Source organism: Natrix helvetica, assembly GCF_964273705.1.
Source record: "Natrix helvetica genome assembly, chromosome: 3".
Lineage (NCBI taxonomy): Eukaryota > Metazoa > Chordata > Lepidosauria > Squamata > Natricidae > Natrix > Natrix helvetica.
The window spans coordinates 119,685,300-119,707,480 of record NC_138549.1 but is presented as its reverse complement, the minus strand read 5'-3'; the positions used below and the strand labels follow the sequence as shown (position 1 = coordinate 119,707,480).

The following is a 22,181-nucleotide window of genomic DNA, read 5'->3' as shown; positions in this document are numbered from 1 at the left end:
GCCAGTCCAAGGACCGGGGGTTGGGGACTCCTGCATTAGAGGGATGTGTGCTTTCTCCATTGCTCTTCTGTCTCTATACCAATGACTACATCTCTAAGGATCCCTCTGTTAAAATACTGAAGTTTGTAGAGGATACAACAGTCATTGGTCTCATTCGAGATGGTGACCTCATAAGGTTGAACAACTGGCCCTATGGTGCAGGGGAACAATCTGGAGCTAAACAGGCTTAAAACTGTGAAGATGAGAGAGTGAATTTTAGGAGGAACTCTCCTACTCTACCATTTCTTATTATGTTCAACAGCACAGTATTAGCAATACAGTCCTTCAAGTTCTTGGGTTCTATAATCTCCCAGGATTTAAAATGGATACCTAACATTAGAACCATCATTAAAAAGGCACAACAAAGAATATTCTTCCTGCATCAACTTAGGAAGTTCAGACTGCCTCAAGATAGAGTTCTACAGAGGAATTATTGAGGACAGATACAGACTCCAACAGATAATTAGAACTGCAGAACAAACAACTGAAGCCAGCCTGTCTTCCATAGAAGATCTGTGTATTTTGTAGGTCAGAAGGAGGACTGAGAAAATATCTGCAACTCCTACTGCTTTGTGACATTACAACTCATGTAGATAAGAGATGGGGCTTGTATCACAAGAGTAAAATATTGTTTATGGCACCCTAATTTCCCTTGTTCCTCTCTAAAGACACTGCTCTCTGGGGGAGATAGGCATCTTACAATACAATACAATACAATACAATAGTAGAGTTGGAAGGGACCTTGGAGGTCTTCTAGTCCAACCCCCTGCCTAGGCAGGAAACCCTATACCGTTTCTGCCCAATGCATGTCAGATATGGCCCCAAAAGTGAATTCCAATTCCCCAAAAGTTTTCTCCTCTCCACGCTAGCCAACCCAGCACTAGCCTTCCCACCTGTTTTCCATTGCGCTTCCCTTCCCCACTAATCTTCTTCTGCTTTTCCAGCCTTCTCTTCCTCCGCTTTTCCTAACCCTTTGTAGTCTCCCCAAACTGTCTTGCACCAATCCCTGCCTACTTCTCCCTGCTTCAATTTTTCCACTTGCTACCATCACTTTTGTAGCACTTTTAATTTGCTTTTGAACCTTTTGATTTATTCAAAACATAAACATCCAAAAAAGTACAGCATCTCAGTGTCCAGGCATCCTTTTCCCTCTTTGTACTAATTAGATTTTTGCAAGGCACTGAAGACCTGGCTGCTTCCCCCAGCAGGTGTGGCAGGTAAGTAGATGAGTTATGTTGTTTGTAATGTGCTTTTTTTTTTCAAATAGTGGCAGGGGTTGTTTCTCCTTAGGAACCAGATGTTACATATGATAGGGTTTCTGTTTTAATCTGTGTTAAGCCACCCAGAGTCATGTATGAAATGAGTGTCTATATAAATCATACAAATACAAGAAAGAAAGCAAAAAAGGAAAGGAAGGAAGGAAGGAAGGAAGGAAGGAAGGAAGGAAGGAAGGAAGGAAAGAAAGAAAGAAAGAAAGAAAGAAAGAAAGAAAGAAAGAAAGAAAGAAAGAAAGAAAGAAAGAAAGAAAGAAAGAAAAAGTATTCCCTTCCCCCCACTTTTTGGCTTTCCTTTCCTATTCTTGCAGTCTGAAATTAGATTACCAGGACTAACTGTTATAGCACCACCTATTAGTGAATAAAGAAACTGCGGTTTCTCTCGTTGCCAGTACTGTACTGCACATGGTTAGATGTGGATGATGTATAGAGAGAGATTGAAGGAACAAAAACTACAGAAATAGTGCAAAGCTTCAAACTGGTGGTTCATTTTGATGATGCATAAAGTGAAGCACCCCCAAAGCTGCTTTGCAAAACTATAATCCCCTCCTCTTAGAAAAATAGCTACCGCACTGTTTCACATTGCACTGTTTCCAAGCCGGACTCCAACATATTCAGGTGACCTGAATTATCACTACATTTCATCAAATCTGACAATGTCATCTTTGCAGTACAAAATATCTTCTATACATGAAATACAGCACACTGTGTAAGAATATAAACACACACCTTATAGACAAGTAAAAAATATTAAAAATGATATTAACCATAAAATGTCCATCATCTCCAAGCAAGTTCGTAAAATACCTTTGCCTGAAACGTAGGAAAATATCTGCCCATGAGAGCATACTATTTATACACTGTTCATCTTTTAGCAAAAGATGAACAGTGTATAAATAGTATGGCCATTTTTACACTAGAGAAAAACATGCATGCAAACCTTATCTGATCGGGATCACAATTACATGCTCAATTATTGGCTAAGCTCTTAATTATTAATTAATGCAGACTTTTTCTACCATTTATTTTGCATGTTGTCTAGAACTAGCCTAGGATCTGAGAAACATAATATACGAAGAACGGTTGCAGGAACTGGGTATGGCTAGTCTAGTGAAAAGAAGGACTAGGGGTGACATGATGGCAGTATTCCAATATTTGAGGGCTGCCACAAAGAACGGGGGGGCCAACCTATTTTTCAAAGTATCAGAAGGCAAGACATGAATCGATGGATGGAAATTAACAAACAAGGAGAGAAGCAACCTAGGACTAAGGAGAAATTTCCTAATACCGAGAACAATTAACCAGTGGAAGAGCTTGCCTTCAGAAGTTGTGGTTGCCCCATCATTGGAGGCTTTTAAGAAGAGACTAGAAAGTGACTTGTCGGAAATGGTATAGGGTCTCTTGTGTGAGTATGGGGTTGGATGAGAAGACTCCAAAGTCACTTCCAACTGTCATTCCGTTTCTGTTTAAACATAAACATATCCTGCAATTTATTTAATCTAGAAGAGCCAACAATATATCTAAGAGAAAGACAGCTGGCCTTTAATAAACCTTCAGGGCATTTGTCATTGTATTGTTATCAGCGTTATTATATACATTTATGCCATAGTATTATGAACATATATGAAAAATTGAGGACATGACCCACTCAGAACCAGAAGCAGAGAGACAATGGCTCATTCTGGCAGATTCCATCTTATGCAGCAGGTGGGAAAGGATCAGAATGAAGATTATGACTCAATCAGGGATTGTTCCCTAAAAAAAGAGGGCTCCCAAGTGAACTGAATAAAGCATTAAATTTAAAAAATGATGGAAACTGTAATGCCATAAACAAAACAATCACATAAACTGAAGTACTATTTGTTATAGGTTTCCCACCTCAACTGACCTAAAATCTAGGCTGGGCAGCTGAATTTTAAACTTTGACATACGTGTTTGTTTTGTGTGTGTATGGATATGTGAATGAGTTATTTAATTATTTTGGTTCAGAAAGTGAACAATTCCACAAATGGCAAAAGACATAAGATTGCATTATTACTGGAAAGATACAGGTTGATATATGAAAGCTTATAATAAAAAAATAGTTAAATTTAGTTAAATTTAGAGCATTATGTAAAAAAATGAAGTGATAATGGATATGGTTAAATAAATAATTGACAATGATAATAATGTATACATATGTAGTGGTTTGATAAGAATGAATTGGATATGAATGGTAAATGGTGACTATGAAAGGAAGATTAAAAATTTTGTTATGGCATAAAAGCTAATAATAAAAAAATTAATTTAAATCTAGTTAAACTTTGAGTATTAGGTCAAAAATGTTATGATAATGGACATAGTCAAATAAATGATTGATAATGATAATAACATATATATATTATATATTGGCTTAATATATATATTGGCTTAATAAAAGGAAATCGGATATAAATTGTAAACAGGGATTTGGAAAGGAGGACTAGAAACTTGGTTACTAAATATTATAGATTTTTTATTTGGAATAGGTCATAAGGATTTAATGTTATTGGATGATATTGGAAATTGCTAACGAAATGCCATTATGTGGTTATGTCTTAAACTTTGGAATATTCTATGCAAAAGGATGTTAAAACAATTATAGTCAAATGAAAATTGAGGTATGATGATAGTAATATCTATAAATATATTTGATTTAAAATATATGATTTAATATGAATTATAGGTGATGACTGTGGAAGAGATGCACAAAAGTTTTTTGTAACCAACTGACACACTTCCTATATAGTATGTAAAGAAAGAGGATTCTTTGTGTTGTTTGTTTGTGTTTATGTAAAAAAAAAAATCAAAAAAAGAAAGTGAACAATTAAAGTTATAAATCTACACCCCAAATATATGAAAAGATTAAACAGCAGTATAGGAGAGAAGTGTATAAAAATTTAAATAGGGTTATAGGGATAACTGCAGGCGTAGGAGTTTTATACTATGTGTTTTTATTTGGAAATAAATACAATGGGCTAACATAGATGAATTTCCTCTCTATTTGCAATTTGAACACTCAAATATCTTTTGCAGTTCTGAGTCTCTTCCAGCCATAGACTTCTTGTTAATGTTTATTACTAGTGAAATCAACAGGTTTGAAGAACTGAAAAAAGTTCCTTGCTTTTGACACTGTATATTAGGTGGTATTCTGACTGTTACCTACCACCTAATCTACAAAAAAGCCAAGTCAATGTACTGATTTTTTAAAAATTACGTATGAAGACTATGCTTTTAAGACACTTATTTACCCTGTCATTTTATAAAAAGTCACAGAAACCCATCCAAGAATAACACACAGCATGACTCGATTTGGCCCAGCTCAAGAGCAATAATAGGAAAAAGACAGCTTCTCTCCTTTGTCAATCCATAAACATAAGGGACATTGCTGCACTTAGCAATCTGCCAAAGACACTCAACAAGCTTAAGAAGAAAGTATTTGCATTCAGCAGGCAGTCTGTAAGTTTGATATTACCAAGAATATGCACACATTCAACACATAAATTAAAGGAACATAATATTTGCAAAATGCACTCAATTTCTTGAACATCTCATCAACATTGCTAACAATACTTGTGTAGAGCTCCCAGTGCAATACACACATCTTTGCATGTGCCTCAGTTAGGAAAGAAAGCATAGCAGGGAATATAATGCACACATTACTCAATCCCTGATTCTAACTATGCAAAAGCATCAAATCAATCAATTACGCAGCCAATGGATAGCAATCTCCCTCTATTTTTACATTCACAATCATCCATCTACAATCTGTTGAATGCAGGCAGGGCAATAATTGGTTCCATTGCCATCATTGCCTTTGAACATGTAGTCAAATAATGTTAGTTTCTTCTTCAGCATCCCCATCCCTTCATGCAGTCATGACCAAAAGAACATTTCCTTACTATTTTAGTAGGTGTATGGATGGAAAAATTGAAAAACAGCCAATTGCAGCTTCTTGATTTTTTTTAAAGCCTATTACAGGAGTTAAGATTCTCAGAAGACTTGAAACAACAGCGCTTAAAATAGCCCTATATCATCTTAAACTTGGAACAAAACTAGTTTTTTTTCCTCTGCGCTGAAAATGCTCAAAAGATATATTTTATCTTCAGTTCAAACCACTTGAACCAAGTTCTTGGTCCAAGAATTTGATCCAACAACGTTTATAGGAATCTCTGAACTTTTCTCCTTTTTCAGCAATGTTTTTTTTAATTCCCTTCTCAAAAAAAAAATCATTCTTCTTGCTGCATCTCAAAACAAGATGGTGAAAGTTACTATCTTTGCATGAGAATGGAGCTGCAGCTGTTGGAGGCTGCTGGGAGGGGCAGGGAGAGGGAAGGGGAAAGGGAAGGGAAGGGAAAGGAAGTTCTATTTTCTCACAGCCAAGACAAAAATGTCCATGAAGGCACAGACCCATCAGGTTTACTAAATGGGAGTAAACAATCCAGCAGTAGGCCAAGTGAAGACCTGAAAGTTGCCAATGTCTTTGATGCTTCTCATTCACACAAATTATGATGATGTAAAACAGTAACTTCTAGCCAGATTTCTTGGACCTGGCATCAGTTTGCTTCAGCAGCAAGCTGGCCTCTGTTGTAAGGGCATAACTGTTCCTCCATAAATGATTAGCTGGTCTTGACACTGGGGTAAGGTGAGGATGTGGTTGGGGCTGCTCTTTCTCACAACATTGTTAGGACACAATAAATATCAGGAGGAGGAGGAACCATATTGTATATGCAACCTAATTTTCCTGCGATTTTTTTAAATCCTTTTTTAATATAGCTAGAAAGACACAATCCTAAAGCACAATGAAGTGAATTCTTTAATGTCTTAATGTGGTGCAAACTCGTCCAATTGCAATTTGTAAGTCATATTACAAACCACTGTTAGTAAAATAAATAAATAAATCACAATTTAGTATGATATGGTTACTCAGCCACACTCAGGAAAAGAGTAGAGATAAACAAACAAATAAGATTGGTTCATTAAAAAAAGAATGTGTCGCCCAGCCTATTCTATTTTCTACAGCTTTTCAAGCAATTCAATCTTTAGATCCTGCTGATCAAAACAGGAAGGAAAGAACGGATGAGAAATATAGGCAGTCTGAACCACACTGGCATGCTTCAGTCAAAAAATGCCCACCATCTATTACAAGCCAAGGTACATTTACCAAAGCATGGCACCATTCATAAAAAAAAGAAAGATGAAATGAAGGCTGGAGGGGATTTTCATACTTGAATGTTTGGAGAGGGAAAAATGAGCTTTGATCTTGTACTGAATAAATTTTAATATATTCCTCTAATGAACTAAAGATTTATATTCACCTCCTTGTACCACCAACATGAAATAAAAGGAATAAGGGGAAAAAAGTGGTTTGGAAGCACTGGTGTTCATACAGTTCTGAGTATATTTTTACCATCTAACAGCCTGTCAACTGGATAGCAACCTTACAGTATCTATTTTGCCCCATTTCTAGCACTGGAGTTGTGTAGTGTGTGTGTGTGTGTGTGTGTGTGTATAAACAAACAAATGTGATACAAGCAATGAGATGTAGAAACCTGGCATCAAAATGGCTAATTAACAATGAACAAGATTAATTCAAAAGAGGAAGCAGCTCCGATGTTTCTCTTTGTTCCTCCTACATTCATATCACATCTCTTTATTGTACATTTACAAATGACTATATGGTAGTATAGAATGCAAAACAGTGTAGAGAGGTCTGCACTGCTCCGAAGCACATTAACTATTCATGCCATTTTCTCCTCCTTCTCCAATGACCTGCTGATGCTAACATGCCTAAATACAATAGGAACAGGTGGCATACTAATGCGATCTCAAGGAACCCCAGGAGTTGCTTGTTATTTGATCTTATGTCTCAGCTCATTTTTTCCAATCTGATATTCTGAGAATGTTCTAGGGCTAAAAAGTTCCATACATTTTAGTCTGTTAAGTTTCTGGTGGAGCTTGGAAGATGGAGAATATGCAAAGAAGGATGATGGTCTAATCAGATAAATAGTACAGATGTAATACTTTATCTCTCAAATATCTGCATAGAAAGAATAATGAAGGCTATATTAGAAGAAAGCAGAGCCAAGAACTCTAAACAAATGCTAATATTCGTTCCTGAAGTGAGGAGGTTTACTTAAAAAAAAGAAATAAGGAGTCACTTTCAAATTCTATTAAAATTGGGAATTGTTGAGATGAAAGAGGACTAGTGCAAACCTCTGCCATCTGCTATCAGCCCCAATATTTAGAGAGTGATCATTTGTAGCAGACCCTCAGGGAGATATCTCAACAATAAAATATAGGTAGTCCTCTACTTGTGACCAGAATTGGGCCCAAAATTTATATTGTTAAGTGAGACGTTTGTTAAGCGAGTTTTGCCCCATTTTACAACTTTTCTTGCCACAGTTGTTAAGTAGATCACTATAGTCCAGGGGTGTCCAAACTTGGGAACTTTAAGACTTGTGGACTTCAACTCCCAGAATTCCCTAGCCAGCCATGAATTCTGGGAGTTGAAGTCCACAAGTCTTAAAGTTCCCAAGTTTGGACACCCCTGCTGTAGTCGCTAAGTTAGTAACCTTGTCAGAAGGCTGCAAAAGGTGATCGCACGACTCTGGGACACTGCAATTGTCATACATATGAACCAATTGCCAAGCATCTGAATTTTGATCACATGACCATGGGGATGCTGCAAAGGTTGTAACTATGAAAGACGGTCGTAAGTCACATTTTTTAGTGCCATTGTAACTTTGTATGGTCACTAAATGACTGTTGTGAGTTGAGGACTACCTGTACATTTTATTCCCATACAATATTTTTCAATCAATCTGGAGTTGGTGTCATGAACAGAAATGAGAAGGAGACAGGACTGTCTTGCTTGTTCCCGCTCCTTCAGGACAGAGACAGCTAATGCTAATAATACCTAGCATATAAAAGAAACAGAAAAGAAACTAAATGGACAAGAAAGAAACTATTATACAACACAGAAAACAGTAAACTTTCTTTTATATATATACAGAAAATGGAATAAATTATAGCTGTTTGAATCCAATTCAGCAAATAAGACCTAAGTACAAATTCTCAAGCCCATACCTATTCCACTTTTAACAATACACTTTTGGATACTTGTCATCAAGTAAATAATCCGTCTACATCTTCCTTTATTTTAGATACTATCTTATTTCTGGATGCATTCCTATGTAACTTGACAAGAATACCTGAAATACCGGTAAGCTAATAATCTCAATTCAGTATCATGGTACTATAAGTTTTGCATTGATCATTCTTGAGATATATTATTTTATGTCACAAGGTTGATCCTACCCATTTCTGTTGCCCATATACAAAAAAATCATTAAGCATGATCATTAAAATCATGCAACGTATCCAATTGTAGGTGACAATAAGATTGTGGTGCTTTCTATGAAAAATTAACATGGCATCTGCTATTATTAGTCATGCCATTATCATTTTGGGCAAGACTTTACAACAAGAATTTGGTTCAGGTACCTTTTATAATCATGAAAATTTCAGCTAATGTAAAATTGGCTTAAAGTAGGATTAACACTGGAGAGCATATTGTACCAGAATCTCTGTTGAAACTTTTTATTGCTGTCCGGATACCACAGGCATTCATGGGGAGCAGGAGAAGCTAATGGCAAAACGTGTATACTTTGTTGTATTTGTATTATGATGTTGCATATAAGGACACAAAGGACAGAGCATGCATTGTGATATTGCAATGCATATTTCAACCTTGTGACAAAGTTTGCAGTTGCTGCATGTACCAATGCCAGGTACCTTTCAAAATGCAAGACCTGGTCATTTCAAAAAGCCTAAGACGTTTGGGACAAACTACTAAATGCCCATCTATTTCCTGTTTTCTATTGTCATTTCTAAGAATTACTGCCTTTTAATAAAGTCAGATGAGCATTAAAGGTGTACTCATATTCTCTGCGTCCATGAAATCCCATCAATCTAGACACCATGGACACGTCTAGCACAGCGCCTTGTCCTTTTAATATAAGACATTGGCAGGCATTCTGTCTCTCTACTCCTTTCAGAGGCTTTTATGTACAAGAAAAATAAACATAAGTTATGAGGAACAATACAAAGGTTACAAATGGGAGACAATTAATCTGAACCCCATAAAAAGTTGTGAAGAAGGCATTTAATTATACAATAAAAGCTTTCCCCAGAAGCACTTTGTAAGGCATGAGGATCTTCCAAAAGCATTTTTATATCAGCTAATGAAAGGCTGGGGTTTCATGGGTATCTTAACTATGATCACATGAAACTTTACATTTGTTTGTAAAATGTTTTGCTGTCAATTTAGTGCATTTTAGATATAAATTAAAGAAACTAAATATATGAAGCAATGACTGTTGTTCAAGAAACCTAGTTACTGTTTAACATATACGTAGCTATTATAGAACATGGCAGTAAGAAAAATATGTACAGTGTTTAATGCAAAACACAATATCTATTTCTTTTTCCTACTAACCTACATTACATATAGCAATTATCCCATAAGCAAAACATAATTAAAATCAGACGAATCCTCATGCTAGTAAGTTCTACCTTTACTATTGCATAACAGCACTGTGTTACTATTTATGTACTTATGTACACATACAAATATATATGTATTGATATGTGTGCATGTGCATGTATGTCACTACATATACATATCCTATACATACACATACATACACAGTAATATACACACAAAATATGATAAAACATGAAATATTTGATCTTTCAGTTTCCACACTCTCTGCAAACTGTTTTTAAAGCATGAAAATTGATATACATATATGTTGATACATGTTTTCCACAACAAATTCATCATATACATTTGTCCTTCAATGTATTTACAGACTTTCCTAATATATACCCTTTTGTGTGCTAATGTCTGTAATAGATGCATTGCTCATGCAATTTTGAACTAAAAACTAAGCATAAAACTTAGTGCAGAATCTGCATGTTTGTTCAGAAAGTTCAAATACTATTAGTAAGATTGATATTGAGCATTTTTTATTATAGGAATCAAATGGCTACTATATCACAACAAACTCAGGGTAACATTGCTCCATCTTATGTTCAACCATCAGAGCCCAGAACAGCAATAATTAAAGAAAAAGATGCAAACATACCAGCATTGAAAGACATACTTATGGTATTGGAAAATGCTCCACATTATTCATGCATGGAAAAATAGCAATAAAATGCCTTTACTCTATGAATTTCCCAAAATACTATAATAAGCTAAATATTTCTGAAGTTAAATCTGAGCATTTGCAAACAGAAATAAACCAGCAAGTAGAGTTGGCCAAATAATGCATAATGTCAAGCATTCAGTTGCTGTATAATCTTTATACATTAGGATATTACAGGGTCTTTTTCCTACATAAGCCACCATGATGCTGCAAACCTGTATTTAAGAATTGTCTTAAGAGAAATGATTCAGTATTCAAGAAACTTATTTCTTTGGAAAGAAATCCATCCTTTCTCAAGGGAAAGGTGAAGGGACATACATGCAAGGAACAAAGAACGTTAATACAAAAAATGCAGAGGAGAAATTTCTGTAAACTGCCCATTGGTTCAGTGTGTAGGGGAATGGGAAACACAAAATGTGGTTTAAAATCATCTCATGGAGAGGTATCCATAAACCACACCTTAGATCAGTGATGGCGAACCTATGGCACACGTGCCACAGTTGGCACACGGAGCCATTTGTCAGGGCACGCGAGACGCTGCCCTGTCAGCTGGCCAGCGTGCATGCACGTGCTGGCCAGCTGAATTCACCTTTTTAAAAGCCATTTTTCGCCCTCCCCAGGCTCCAGAGGCTTTATAGGAGCCTTAGGAGGGCGAAAAGAGCCTCCCCCACCCCCCCGAGGCCCTCCGGAGGCTTCAGGGACCGTCCGGAGGCTTCCCTGAAGCCTTCGGAACGCTTAAAACGACCCTCCGAGCAAACCGGAAGTGACTTCTGGTTTGCTCGGAGGGTCGTTTTAAGCGTTCCGAAGGCTTCAGGGAAGCCTCCGGACGGTCCCTGAAGCCTCCAGAGAGCCTCGGGGGGTGGGGGAGGCTCTTTTCACCCTCCCCGGGCTCCTATAAAGCCTCTGGAGCTTGGGGAGGGCGAAAAAAGCATGTAAAAATAGTGGGGTTGCCCGTTGTGCGCGCTTGCACATGGGGGGTTGCACGTTGCATTATGGGTGTGGCACGCCCGCACACGACCCCCCCTGTGCTCCTCCCCTTGTGGCACGCGAGCCAAAAAAGGTTCGCCATCGCTGCCTTAGATCTTGGACGTCTCATAGGAAACTACTACTACTTTCAGAAAGCAATAGGTATCCAGGTCAGTAGCCAGAGCTATCATTTCTCCCTATCCTCTACTTTGCAGGTATATGATTACAAATTCCATAATCTGTAGAAAAGAGAGGGATCCTGGACAGGTGCCATACTCTCTACTACTTCCAAATGAAGCCAACATGATGTAGCCAAGACTTAGATGGGTAAAAAGCTCAAATTAAATCATGGCCCCAGGATCAGAAATGACCCAGAAGAGCCAAACATGCATCTGAGACATTAGAGTAACATATTCACACCATCTCTCATTTTGCCAAATCCACGGGTGTACATAAATACTCATTTGTCAGCAATTGCTGGGATTGCCCAAATTGTGATTAATATGTCTTTCCAGTTTATACAAATAACAGTAACAACTGGAAGGTAATGATTATCTTTCTGTCATGTCTTGTAAGAAACCAGGCACGGCCGAAAACAAAGCTTCACAGCTTTTATTAAACATCATTAAGGTCATGGTTACCTCTAACTGATACATAGTAGAATGGTGATGAGGCCATGCCTAAGCCTCTGCAGAAACTGTGCCTTTGAATACTACAAGAGATATACAGTTTATAATCATAAATACAATATTCCTCATTATCTTATGTCTATGCTAGGCTACATTGTACCTATCATATTACTCTAGAACAATGTTTCTCAAACTTAATAACCTTAAGATTTATATATTTATTAAGATTTAATAAACATTTGCTAGACTAATTCTCGAATACAGTTCATCTGTCTGGAACCCACACTCCATAACAGATATTAATACAATTGAGCGAGTCCAGAGATATTTCACGAGAAGAGTCCTCCGCTGCTTGCAACAGAATACCTTATGCCACCAGATTTGATATTTTGGGCTTAGACGACTTAGAACTATGCCACCTTCGGTCTGACCCAAGCGTAGTACATAAAATTATTTACTACAATGTTCTACCTGTCAATGACTACTTCAGCTTCAACTACAGCAATACGCGAGCACACAATAGATACAAACTTAAGGTAAACTGCTCCAAACTCGATTGCAGAAAATATGACTTCAGCAACAGAGTGGTCAATACCTGGAATGCTCTACCTGTCTCAGTGGTTTCTTCCCCAAACCCCCACAACTTTAACCTTAGACTGTCTACTGTTGACCTCACCCCATTCCTAAAAGGTCTGTAAGGGGTATGCATAAGTGCACCAACGTGCCTATCGTCCCTGTCCTAACAACCTCATTTATTCATATCCATTTCATGTATTCATAATCCTGTATTTACATATATCTATTATCTGATACATGCTTAACAAAATAAACAAATAAATAAATACATAAATAAATAAAGATGTATGGTCTTCAACTCCCGGAATTCCCCAGCCAGCCTTCTGCGGGGGGAATTCTGGGAGTTGAACTCCACACATCTTAAGGTTGCTAAAGTTGAGAAACACTGCTCTGGAAACATGAACACTGGGAATGTGAAGCCAGCAACTCCACAGAGGCACACAGTTGAATCCCCATTGGTAATTTCCACTTCTGATTGTTAACCTTACTGGTGATCTGCATAATATTATGCCTCTATGAATGTTGAATGGCTGCCTGGTAGCCTGTGGAGATAAGAAAAACAGAGGATGGTGATGAATAAGAGGGAACAGAAGCAAGTAGCAACTCCTGAGAATGACGCATGAATGACCAAAGTGAGAAAAAGATGGGATTTCGTTCAATGCTACTTGTGCTTAAAGCTCCCCCTGTTGAGGTTGACAGTGTAGTCATTACAATGATACTCACCCATCTGCTGTAAGGAAGGAAACTGTTGTCTGCAGTTTCAATTTGTTCTGCTCCATTTACTTTGGTTCTCATCTGATAAAAAGAAATACATAATGAACGTTTGTCACAGTCACAACAGGGAAGAGTTTTTACAAAAGAGGTGGTGGTCTCCATTACTTTCACTAGCCGATCCTAGGAGTTTGTCTAGAATAGATATAGTATTCCTCTCTATGGTTCATTGGCCTCCAGAGTCCCTGCACCATGAGTGAAGCAGAGGGATGGGGGCAGTGGTGAGATCCTACCAGTTTAACAACCGGTTCGCTTCACGCCTGATGCCTTGCGCGTGCAGTTTACAGAAAACTCACCTTCCGCATTACTACTGGCGAGGAAAACAGCTGAGGCATGGCAATCCACTCTACTGCACCGATCAGCTGGGCTTCAGAAAAGGAAATATAGGCAAGTATAATGCAGGGGCCGGTGGGCGGGTGGGCGGGCCCATTTAAGTCAGAGCGAACTGGTTCACTCCCAGCTGATAGTCAGAGCTACTGGTTCGCCCGAACCGGTCTGAACCACTAGAATCCCACCCCTGGATGGGGAGTGACGGTATAAGTACTGTATAGCAAGGACAAGGGGAAACAAGGGCAACTATTGTTCCATACAGCCATGGCTTTTCTTGGGAGAGACTGATTAGAAGAAAGGTGGAAGAGGTGTAGGAGTCACATTGTGGAGCATACTTTACAAGTTTCTGATGAGGTCCCATATCTTGCTTACCTTGTGAAGTATTTTATCGTTGCAGTTCCAATTGCAAAGGTAGAGTTAAAACTTGAGGCTGGGAAACTCTGCAAGAGCTCTGAGGAAAAAAGGTGTTGTTTGTCAGCCCTTAATTTCTTATTTTCTCTAATTGTTGGGTATTTCTTGTTTTTACAGTGCTCACTGCATGCTATGAACGAAATATCTCCTTTTTATTTAATTACAATATTATTTCTATGGCACTTTTTAGGCCTTAAAACTACTCTACGAAGTGGCAAACAGTTTAAACAAAAGCAAAACAAAAATATTTGTCCTCGATTTCTAGAGATGGCAAGAAAGTGATGATGTTTTATGCTACAGTTTTGATATATACAAGTTACATTTACTGGCTATATGCCAAATTGCACATAATGTAGACAGATCTGAAGCAGATTTTCTACTTTTTGTAAAATGCACTCATAAGAAGGGATTATTGATTTCTTTAGAATGGCAATAGGAGAGGGAAAATATTTAATTGCCTCCTTACTCTTTTCTCAGATAAATATCAGGGGTGATTTAGGATGTACAACTAATAGAGTTTGAAAAATTTATTGCTATGTTTGATTGAAAGCAACTGTCAATTTCTTACCGGAGCATTAAAATGGAGGGAAATTATTACACGAGGTAAACACAATCATTAGTACCCTTGGTAATATATGGATGATCCTCAGTTGTATTTTTTTAATTATATGCCATGATTGACTTTGGTAGAAGCATCAAAAAAGACAATTAAATGAGCTTTTCTATTTAGTAAATACTGATATTTGGCATTCTCTCTGTAAATAATGCATTACACCATCCTTTGGACACTAGTAAACCTAAGGTCTGCTTTCCCCTATTTCTAAATGCTTCATTTTCTCTCTTGAACAGTTGAAATGTCCCTGCCTTGACTTTCTTTTTCGTAATTGCCAATCTGACATTTCACTAATGAAATAGGATTAAGTAGCATCCTAATCTTTTCTTTAGATTTATTACTGAATTGAACAGAATCATTTAGGGGGCATTTAAATGGCCATGAACTTCAGCCACTGTCTAAGGTCAACTTTAATCCAAATTAAAGCATCCCCAATAATCTAATCTCTGCCAAAATCAATTCAGAAAAAACAGCTCACCACTTCGCTGAGTAATTGGTTTTACAATTATTAACAGAATAAAGATAACCCTATTCTATTCTAATGAATCCAGAGAATATTCTGTTGGAATCGTTGGCAAAGCTTCCCGGTAACAGCCTATTCATTATTTACCATTGAAATGTATGTTATTATTTTGATAATTTATACATATCTTTAACATTTCTATTGACAAAACATTAATATTCATGATAAATATGAATTAAAAAATAAAATAACATGAAATGAACCAAAAAGGAAACTGAACATCTGTCTTGAACAACCTGACAATCTTTATAAAGATATTGCTCCTAAAGAATTGAAGGAGCCATTTTAGTGAGCTATTTTTAAATGACCTTTTTCTGTTTCATTTGTGGATAGAACCTTCAATAAAAGCAGTTCTCAGTTCTTACCTGTCCTCTGAATTAAATTCATGTGTCCTAACTAATAATAAAAAACAAAGCAGTCTCACTCCCATTATTTTGGAATAAAGGGGAGAAACCAAAATACAATACATTATTCATTTCTTGAACTGATAGTTCCTATTCATTATAATGAACTAGATTCAAACAACACTACTAAATAATTCTGCTAAATATTAGATCCTCTGCTCTCTGATGAACTTCTTTGGAGACAAAGAGAACTTCAAAGTAGATTGTGATGAATAAAACCTATCACAAAATGAAGCATGGAATGTTTCTGTTCAAAATTCTAAACAGCAAGCAATGTTTTTTTTCAGAATGCATCGTTCATCCTTCTCTTCGTTATCTTACTTTATCATCCCAATAGTCAGCAGAGATTGCCACTCACATTAAGTCTTCCTTAGAATTTGTGGCATTTGTCCCCACAAAGTTTTTTCCTTAAGTAATTTTTATAGTTCTCTTAACTATGGGCTTTTTAAAATGTACTATCTCTTTCTCACTGATGATGCTACTTTGGCTAAATAAGCAACAGGACACTTATTTGGACAAAGAAAACAGAATGGTGGGGGAAAGTGTTTATGGGAAAATGTCAAAGCTCATATTAAATGTTTATGTGTCTGGATGCAACTAATGTAATATGGATCCTACCCAAATAGATTTTATTCTGTGTTAATAGTATACGTTTAATAAATTTGATTTGAGGATGAGGATGAAATAGTCATTCCTTACTGTATTTATCCTCTCTATGAAACCTGATATATAAAAATATGAAATTCATAGACACATAAGCAAAGTGACCTATTCCTCTGACCCTACAGATATTATCATCTGGCAGAAATTACAAAGCTCCATATAATGTCACAGACAGCTGATGATATGGCCAAGTAATTTCTTGCAGTGAACTGAACTTGATTAAAAAGAAAAAGAAAGTAGATATAAATACTGCATGGGACCAACACATACAAATTCCATTTTCCTCCAAAAACATGCAATTAAGTCTACAAAATTGTATAAGAACTAACATTAAATATCATAAAGTATTATGGAAAGGAATATTAAGAAGCATCAGGGGCTAATATAGCAAATTAAACTGCACTTCATAGAGATGTAGAGCCAATTAAATATTCTGAAATCAGATATAGCAGAAGCTATCTTTCAACACATTGTTTTTCTGTGTTTCTAAAATTAAAGGTGAGAGACCTATACTAAAATAAATGAAGAGTATTATAATAAAATCCTTTAAATTGATTAGGTTATTAAAATTAAATAAAGCTGTATGTCATCTATAAAAGACACACAACAGGCTTTTGTTTTAATTCCATTATTTTTCCTTACTGATCACAAGATGACATCTTCACAAATTATCTTAGGGAAAGCAATTCTCATTGAACTGCCATAGCAAACAGCTCACCTGTGTCTGTCTGATACTCCATAGCCGCAGATGTATACTTGAGAGAAGATGGATATACATTTTCCAGAGGACTTTTAAGTATTTTTAAACCAATACTTCATCACCATTATTTTCCAGATCTGCATCCTTTTGTAATAAATGTTTTGGTCTTGATCTTCAATGCTGTACATGCTTTGAAAAGAAGGGTTTTTTGCATAATGCTAGGTTTTATGCAATAAAGAATTATTATAAATCAATATTATATGATTTATTCTGATAAAAGTAGAGTGCAATGCCATCTTTTTAAACCTTCTATGCAGTTGTATAGGTAACTCCGGAAACTCATTTAGAATTAATTCCAGGTATCAAAGTGCAAGAGATGTGGACGATTGGCAGGGGATAAATTCTTTGCTTTTGGTGTTTAATTATATTATAATGTGAAGTACAGTTATTTTAAAAATCCGTATTAACTCTTTTCTTCATGATGTGCAGCCATCTCAAATTTTGCTCATCTGAAAATGATACATACAGAATAATGCTTAACTTCCACAACTAAATCTCTTAGGGATTAATGGTGTACAATTTTGTGTGTGTGTGTGTGTGTGTGTGTGTGTGTGTGTGTGTGTGTGTGATTTATCAGAGCAGCAGCTTTTCTGTGGAACCACAGAAGTTGGAACCATCTGGAATGGTTACTATAGAAACAGCAGAAGACTGAGGGAGGGAAGGAACGGATGCTATGACAACCTTTGGGAGTTTCCCAGGAAACCAAAGTTGCTATGGAAACTGTACCACTCAGGTCCAAATTAGTAACTTCCGCTTCTTGTGATAGATGCAACCGCTTATCTTACATGCATTGGACAATTATGGAAATACCTCTTTTGCTTTCTGTTTTTTGAAGCTGCAATCAAAATAAAAGCCTGCTAGAAATTTACTCAAAACTAAATTTATCGTATTCAAATCATCAGGATATGATGAATCAGTCCGTCAATTGTTCCGTCTCACTGTGTCGGAAGAAGTAATACTACAATACCCAGGTAGCACTTCAGATTCAAAGTTGCAATTCTTTGGGACTTCAGGGATCAAAGAAATCCAAAATCGCAACGGAGGCGTTTCCCTTGTTGTATTAAAGTGATACAGCATATGTCAGGGGCAGATTCAGAATACACATGGCTCTAACCTTTTTTAAAAAATCAAGATTGCAAGCTCGTACATCAGATTTTCAATTGTGGCCATCCTATTACAATGGGAGATAGTTTGCGACATTTATATCACCTTATTTTTCTCATTCACTGGAGCACAGTTACATTCATTATCCTTACACTACGCTCCTTTCAATCCAACAAGTGTATACGTAAAAGAAAAGCAAATCAACAGTGTAGCTGCTCTTTATAAAATCGGACAAACACGTTTCTCACTAAAATCCCAATGCCTTGCAACAACCTGTGCAGAATAAAAACCTGTTTCCAAAAGGAGCAGCAACAACACATTCCTTGTGTAGCTTATCTACCTTCTTTCTTAATATCTCCTTGGTTCTTTGTTCTTCTACAAAAATATTCTATCTTCAGAAGGGCGGACCAGAAAAGTATATGTACTAAGCAAGAGCACAAAGACTGACAATGATGCATGTTCCTCACACATACTGATTACGCAGACTTCCTGTGATTTTCTTTCAATCTCTGCGAAAGGGTGCCTTTTAAACATCCGTAAAGATTTTTTTAATAGTCACGCAGTTGGGATTGTTTGTGCCAGAGCAGTTGTTTGTTTTAAAAGCAGCCTGTTTGAATGCACTGTTGCTGATGCCTCCCTCTTCTATCACCATATACTCTGACTTGCTGAGAGTGGAGTTACTACGAGCTTTCTTCAGCTCCTCAGTGGAGGAGAGGTGCTGGCAGCTTCCTACGTGCATGTACTGAGCTTGTTCTTCCCCTTCTGTTTCCCGGTGGTAAAAGTAGTTGAAGTTGGAGACAATGACTGGAACAGGCAAGGCAATAGTCAGCACACCGGCGATGGCACAGAGAGATCCTACTATTTTGCCTCCAATAGTGACGGGATGCATGTCCCCATAACCCACAGTGGTCATGGTTACCACAGCCCACCAAAAGGCATCAGGGATACTGCTGAAACTTGAAGTGGGGTCATCAGCTTCTGCAAAATAGACGGCACTAGAAAAGAGGATAACACCGATGAAAAGGAAAAAAATGAGCAAGCCCAGTTCCCTCATACTGGCCTTCAGAGTTTGCCCCAAAATCTGCAGCCCTTTGGAGTGCCGAGAGAGCTTGAAGATACGGAAGACCCTAACTAGCCGGATGACTCTGAGAATAGCCAGAGACATTGCTTGTTGACCATTCCCCTGCCTCTCGGCCAGTTCAGTGCCCAAGGTGATGAAGTAAGGTATAATGGCCACAATGTCAATGATGTTCATAATGTTCTTGGAGAAGGTGGGCTTGCTGGGACAAGCAAAGAAGCGGACAAGCAGCTCAAAGGAGAACCAGATAATGCACAGTGTCTCCACCACAAAAAAAGGGTCAGTGAAGGATGACACCAGAGATGTAGCTGGGGAAGAAGTATTGGTGAAAACATCAGTCACAAAAGGACTACTCCCAGTCCCAAATGTTCCTGAAGTACTATCATAGTCACGGTCATCTCTGAACTCAGGTAAGGTTTCTAGACAAAATATGACAATGGAGATGAGGATGACTAAAACAGATACAATAGCAATGCCCCGAGCTGGTCCCGAACTCTCTGGGTACTCGAAAAGGAGCCACACCTGGCGCTGAAACTCCTTCTCGGGCAGAGGTCTTTGCTCCTCACGGATGAAACCTTCATCTTCTCGAAATTTTTCCATGGCCTCTTCACCTAACTGATAGAAACGGATTTCTTCCGAAAAGATGTCAATGGGCACATTAACAGGGCGGCGGATGCGGCCTCCAGATTGGTAATAGTAAAGGATGGCATCAAAGCTGGGCCGATTGCGGTCAAAAAAGTACTCGTTGCGAAGAGGGTCGAAGTAGCGCATCCTCTTGCGGGGATCGCCCAGCAGGGTCTCTGGGAACTGGGCCAGTGTCTTGAGCTGGGTCTCAAAGCGCAGCCCTGAAATGTTGATCACGACCCTCTCACAACACTCATGCTCCTCTCCACCGGTGCCCACTTGGTGATGACTGTGGGGAGGCAGGGTATGGCCAAGAGGGTGGTCATAACGCTCCCCTCCCAGCAGGGCATGGGGATGTTGGTTTTCATCGATAAGAGGGTCCTCTCCACCCACTACAGTCATGCCACCCTCCAGCTCCCCGTCCTCCTCCTCCTCCTCGTCGTCTTCTTCCTCCTCCTCCTCCTCCTCCTCGTCCCCGGCGTCGCCCTCCTCTTCTTCCTGCCCTTCCTCAGGGGCGGAAAGCGCGCCTTCGGGGAAGAGCTGTTCGCTGTAGCCCAAGTTATGGTGGCTGCTTCCCACGACGCCGCCGACGCTGCTGCTGCTGCTGCCGCCCCTCGAATGCTTGCAGGAAGACGGGGCGGCCGGCGAGCGCAGAAGGCTCAGGTGCTCGTCCATAAATGTGACAAGAGCGCGGAGGGGAGTCCGTTTCCCCGGCGGCTGAGCAAGCGAGACCTCAAGCGGACGGCCAGAGCGACCCGCCCAGCTCCACGGCCACCGCCCGGCTCAAAACATCCTCTCGCAGGCTGGATGCCGCCTCTCCCGCCTTTCCAGTCAGTCCGTCGGCGCCGCCATCGCCCACGCGGTTGCCTTCCCGTCAGGAGCGAGGAGAAGGAGAGGAGCGAGGGGAGTGCGCTGTTCTGGAACGAAGGAGGGGTCTCTTTCCCCGCGTCTCCCCTTCGTGAGAGCTCCGAGCAAGCAGCCTTGCTGGGCTAGCAGCAACAGGGAGAGGCGCCCGCTTGTTTGCTATACAGGTCAAAGCAAGGGACCAACACGTTACTGAGAGAGAGCAGGCGCAAGAAGGGAAGAATGCAAGAGTCCATCCCGTGGGCGGCGACTGCGATTGTAATCCTTACTTTGCAGTAAGCCCCTCTCGGTCCCGGTGCCCAGAAAGGGTTGCCTCCAAATATAGGCGTGCAGAATCGCGCTGGGGGGGAGCGTCCCCTTCCCGCGATCGGCTTGGGTGCTTCTCAAAAGCCCGCGCCCTTTCCTTCCATTTAGGGGACGTGGGAAACAACGGGGTTGAGGAACAGCGGTTCCAACACCTTCTCGGAGTTGTCTTCTACAAGAAGCTTAGCCCGAGTCCGCTTGCTACCCAACAGCTGCCTGTAACACAATAGGATCTGGTTGGAGACAAGGACGATGAGGCGTTTGTCCTTGGGGCAGCTTCTTTGCAAGGTTTGTCAGAGCTGGGTGGGCAGGCAATGACCCTTGCAAGGTCACGCAGCTTCGAGGATGGGAGGAGGGGGGGACTGGTCCTGCACTGCAGGCTCTCTCCCAGCACATTGCTCTTTCGGCCCCACCTGTTACAAAAATATGCTTCCTCCAATCAGCATCTTAGTTTTGTGGGGCTACTGACTCTGATCCGTTATCTCTAAATGATACACGGGTTCGTTCAAAAGACTGCGAGTTGGTTACTGTCCGGCTATGTTTGCACAACCCATTGTATCAGAATAGAACAGCCAAAGATATTCTAGCCTGATGTTATTGTAAGAACACAGGCTGTGTGATTAATTTATGGTCCAAACACAGTGCCTGTGTTACCGTATTGAAGTTAGGCTAAAAATACATTGTTGTGATGGGAAGGCAGCCTATTCAGAATCTTATTTTACTCATGATTAGCAAGTGCATCTCTTGTCTTAAAGGTAAAGATTCCCTGGGGTTGGGGGTCTATTTTTTGTGTCTTAAAATCCATTACCTTGTTCCAGGATACTTTTCTTAATCACCAAAGAAAGTATTAAGCAAAGTGAGCTAGACACTACCATTTAGTGTGAGTGAGAATTTTGCCTAAAGTTTTTGGAATAAATGTCCTGGTTTTCCTCACATCTTCTCCACGTTTGGGGTAAAAATAAGCACCCACGGACCTCTCCTGTTTTTTAGATTAATCTACAATTGGTGAGAACTTG

At 39.1% G+C, this 22,181-nt stretch overlaps 1 protein-coding gene across 3 annotated transcripts in view; it reads right to left on the bottom strand.

Annotated features, from left to right (window-relative positions):
- The window catches only part of LOC309389193 (potassium voltage-gated channel subfamily A member 3-like), a 32,690-nt gene extending 10,902 nt beyond the window's left edge, over window positions 1-21,788 (bottom strand). Inside the window, exons 1-4 of one of the 3 annotated variants that reach the window (XM_081947258.1) lie at window positions 18,637-21,788; window positions 17,151-17,641; window positions 14,191-14,269; window positions 13,441-13,512 (exon numbers count right to left, since the gene is read on the bottom strand). In XM_081947258.1, the coding sequence (XP_081803384.1) occupies window positions 18,823-20,673 (1,851 nt within the window). In that variant the 5' untranslated portion in view covers window positions 20,674-21,788 and the 3' untranslated portion in view covers window positions 13,441-13,512; window positions 14,191-14,269; window positions 17,151-17,641; window positions 18,637-18,822. Of the gene's footprint in view, window positions 1-13,440; window positions 13,513-14,190; window positions 14,270-17,150 lie in introns of all 3 variants that reach the window. The other 2 variants (XM_081947259.1, XM_081947257.1) reach the window with 2 other exon arrangements.
- Between the last annotated feature and the right edge of the window lie 393 nt (window positions 21,789-22,181).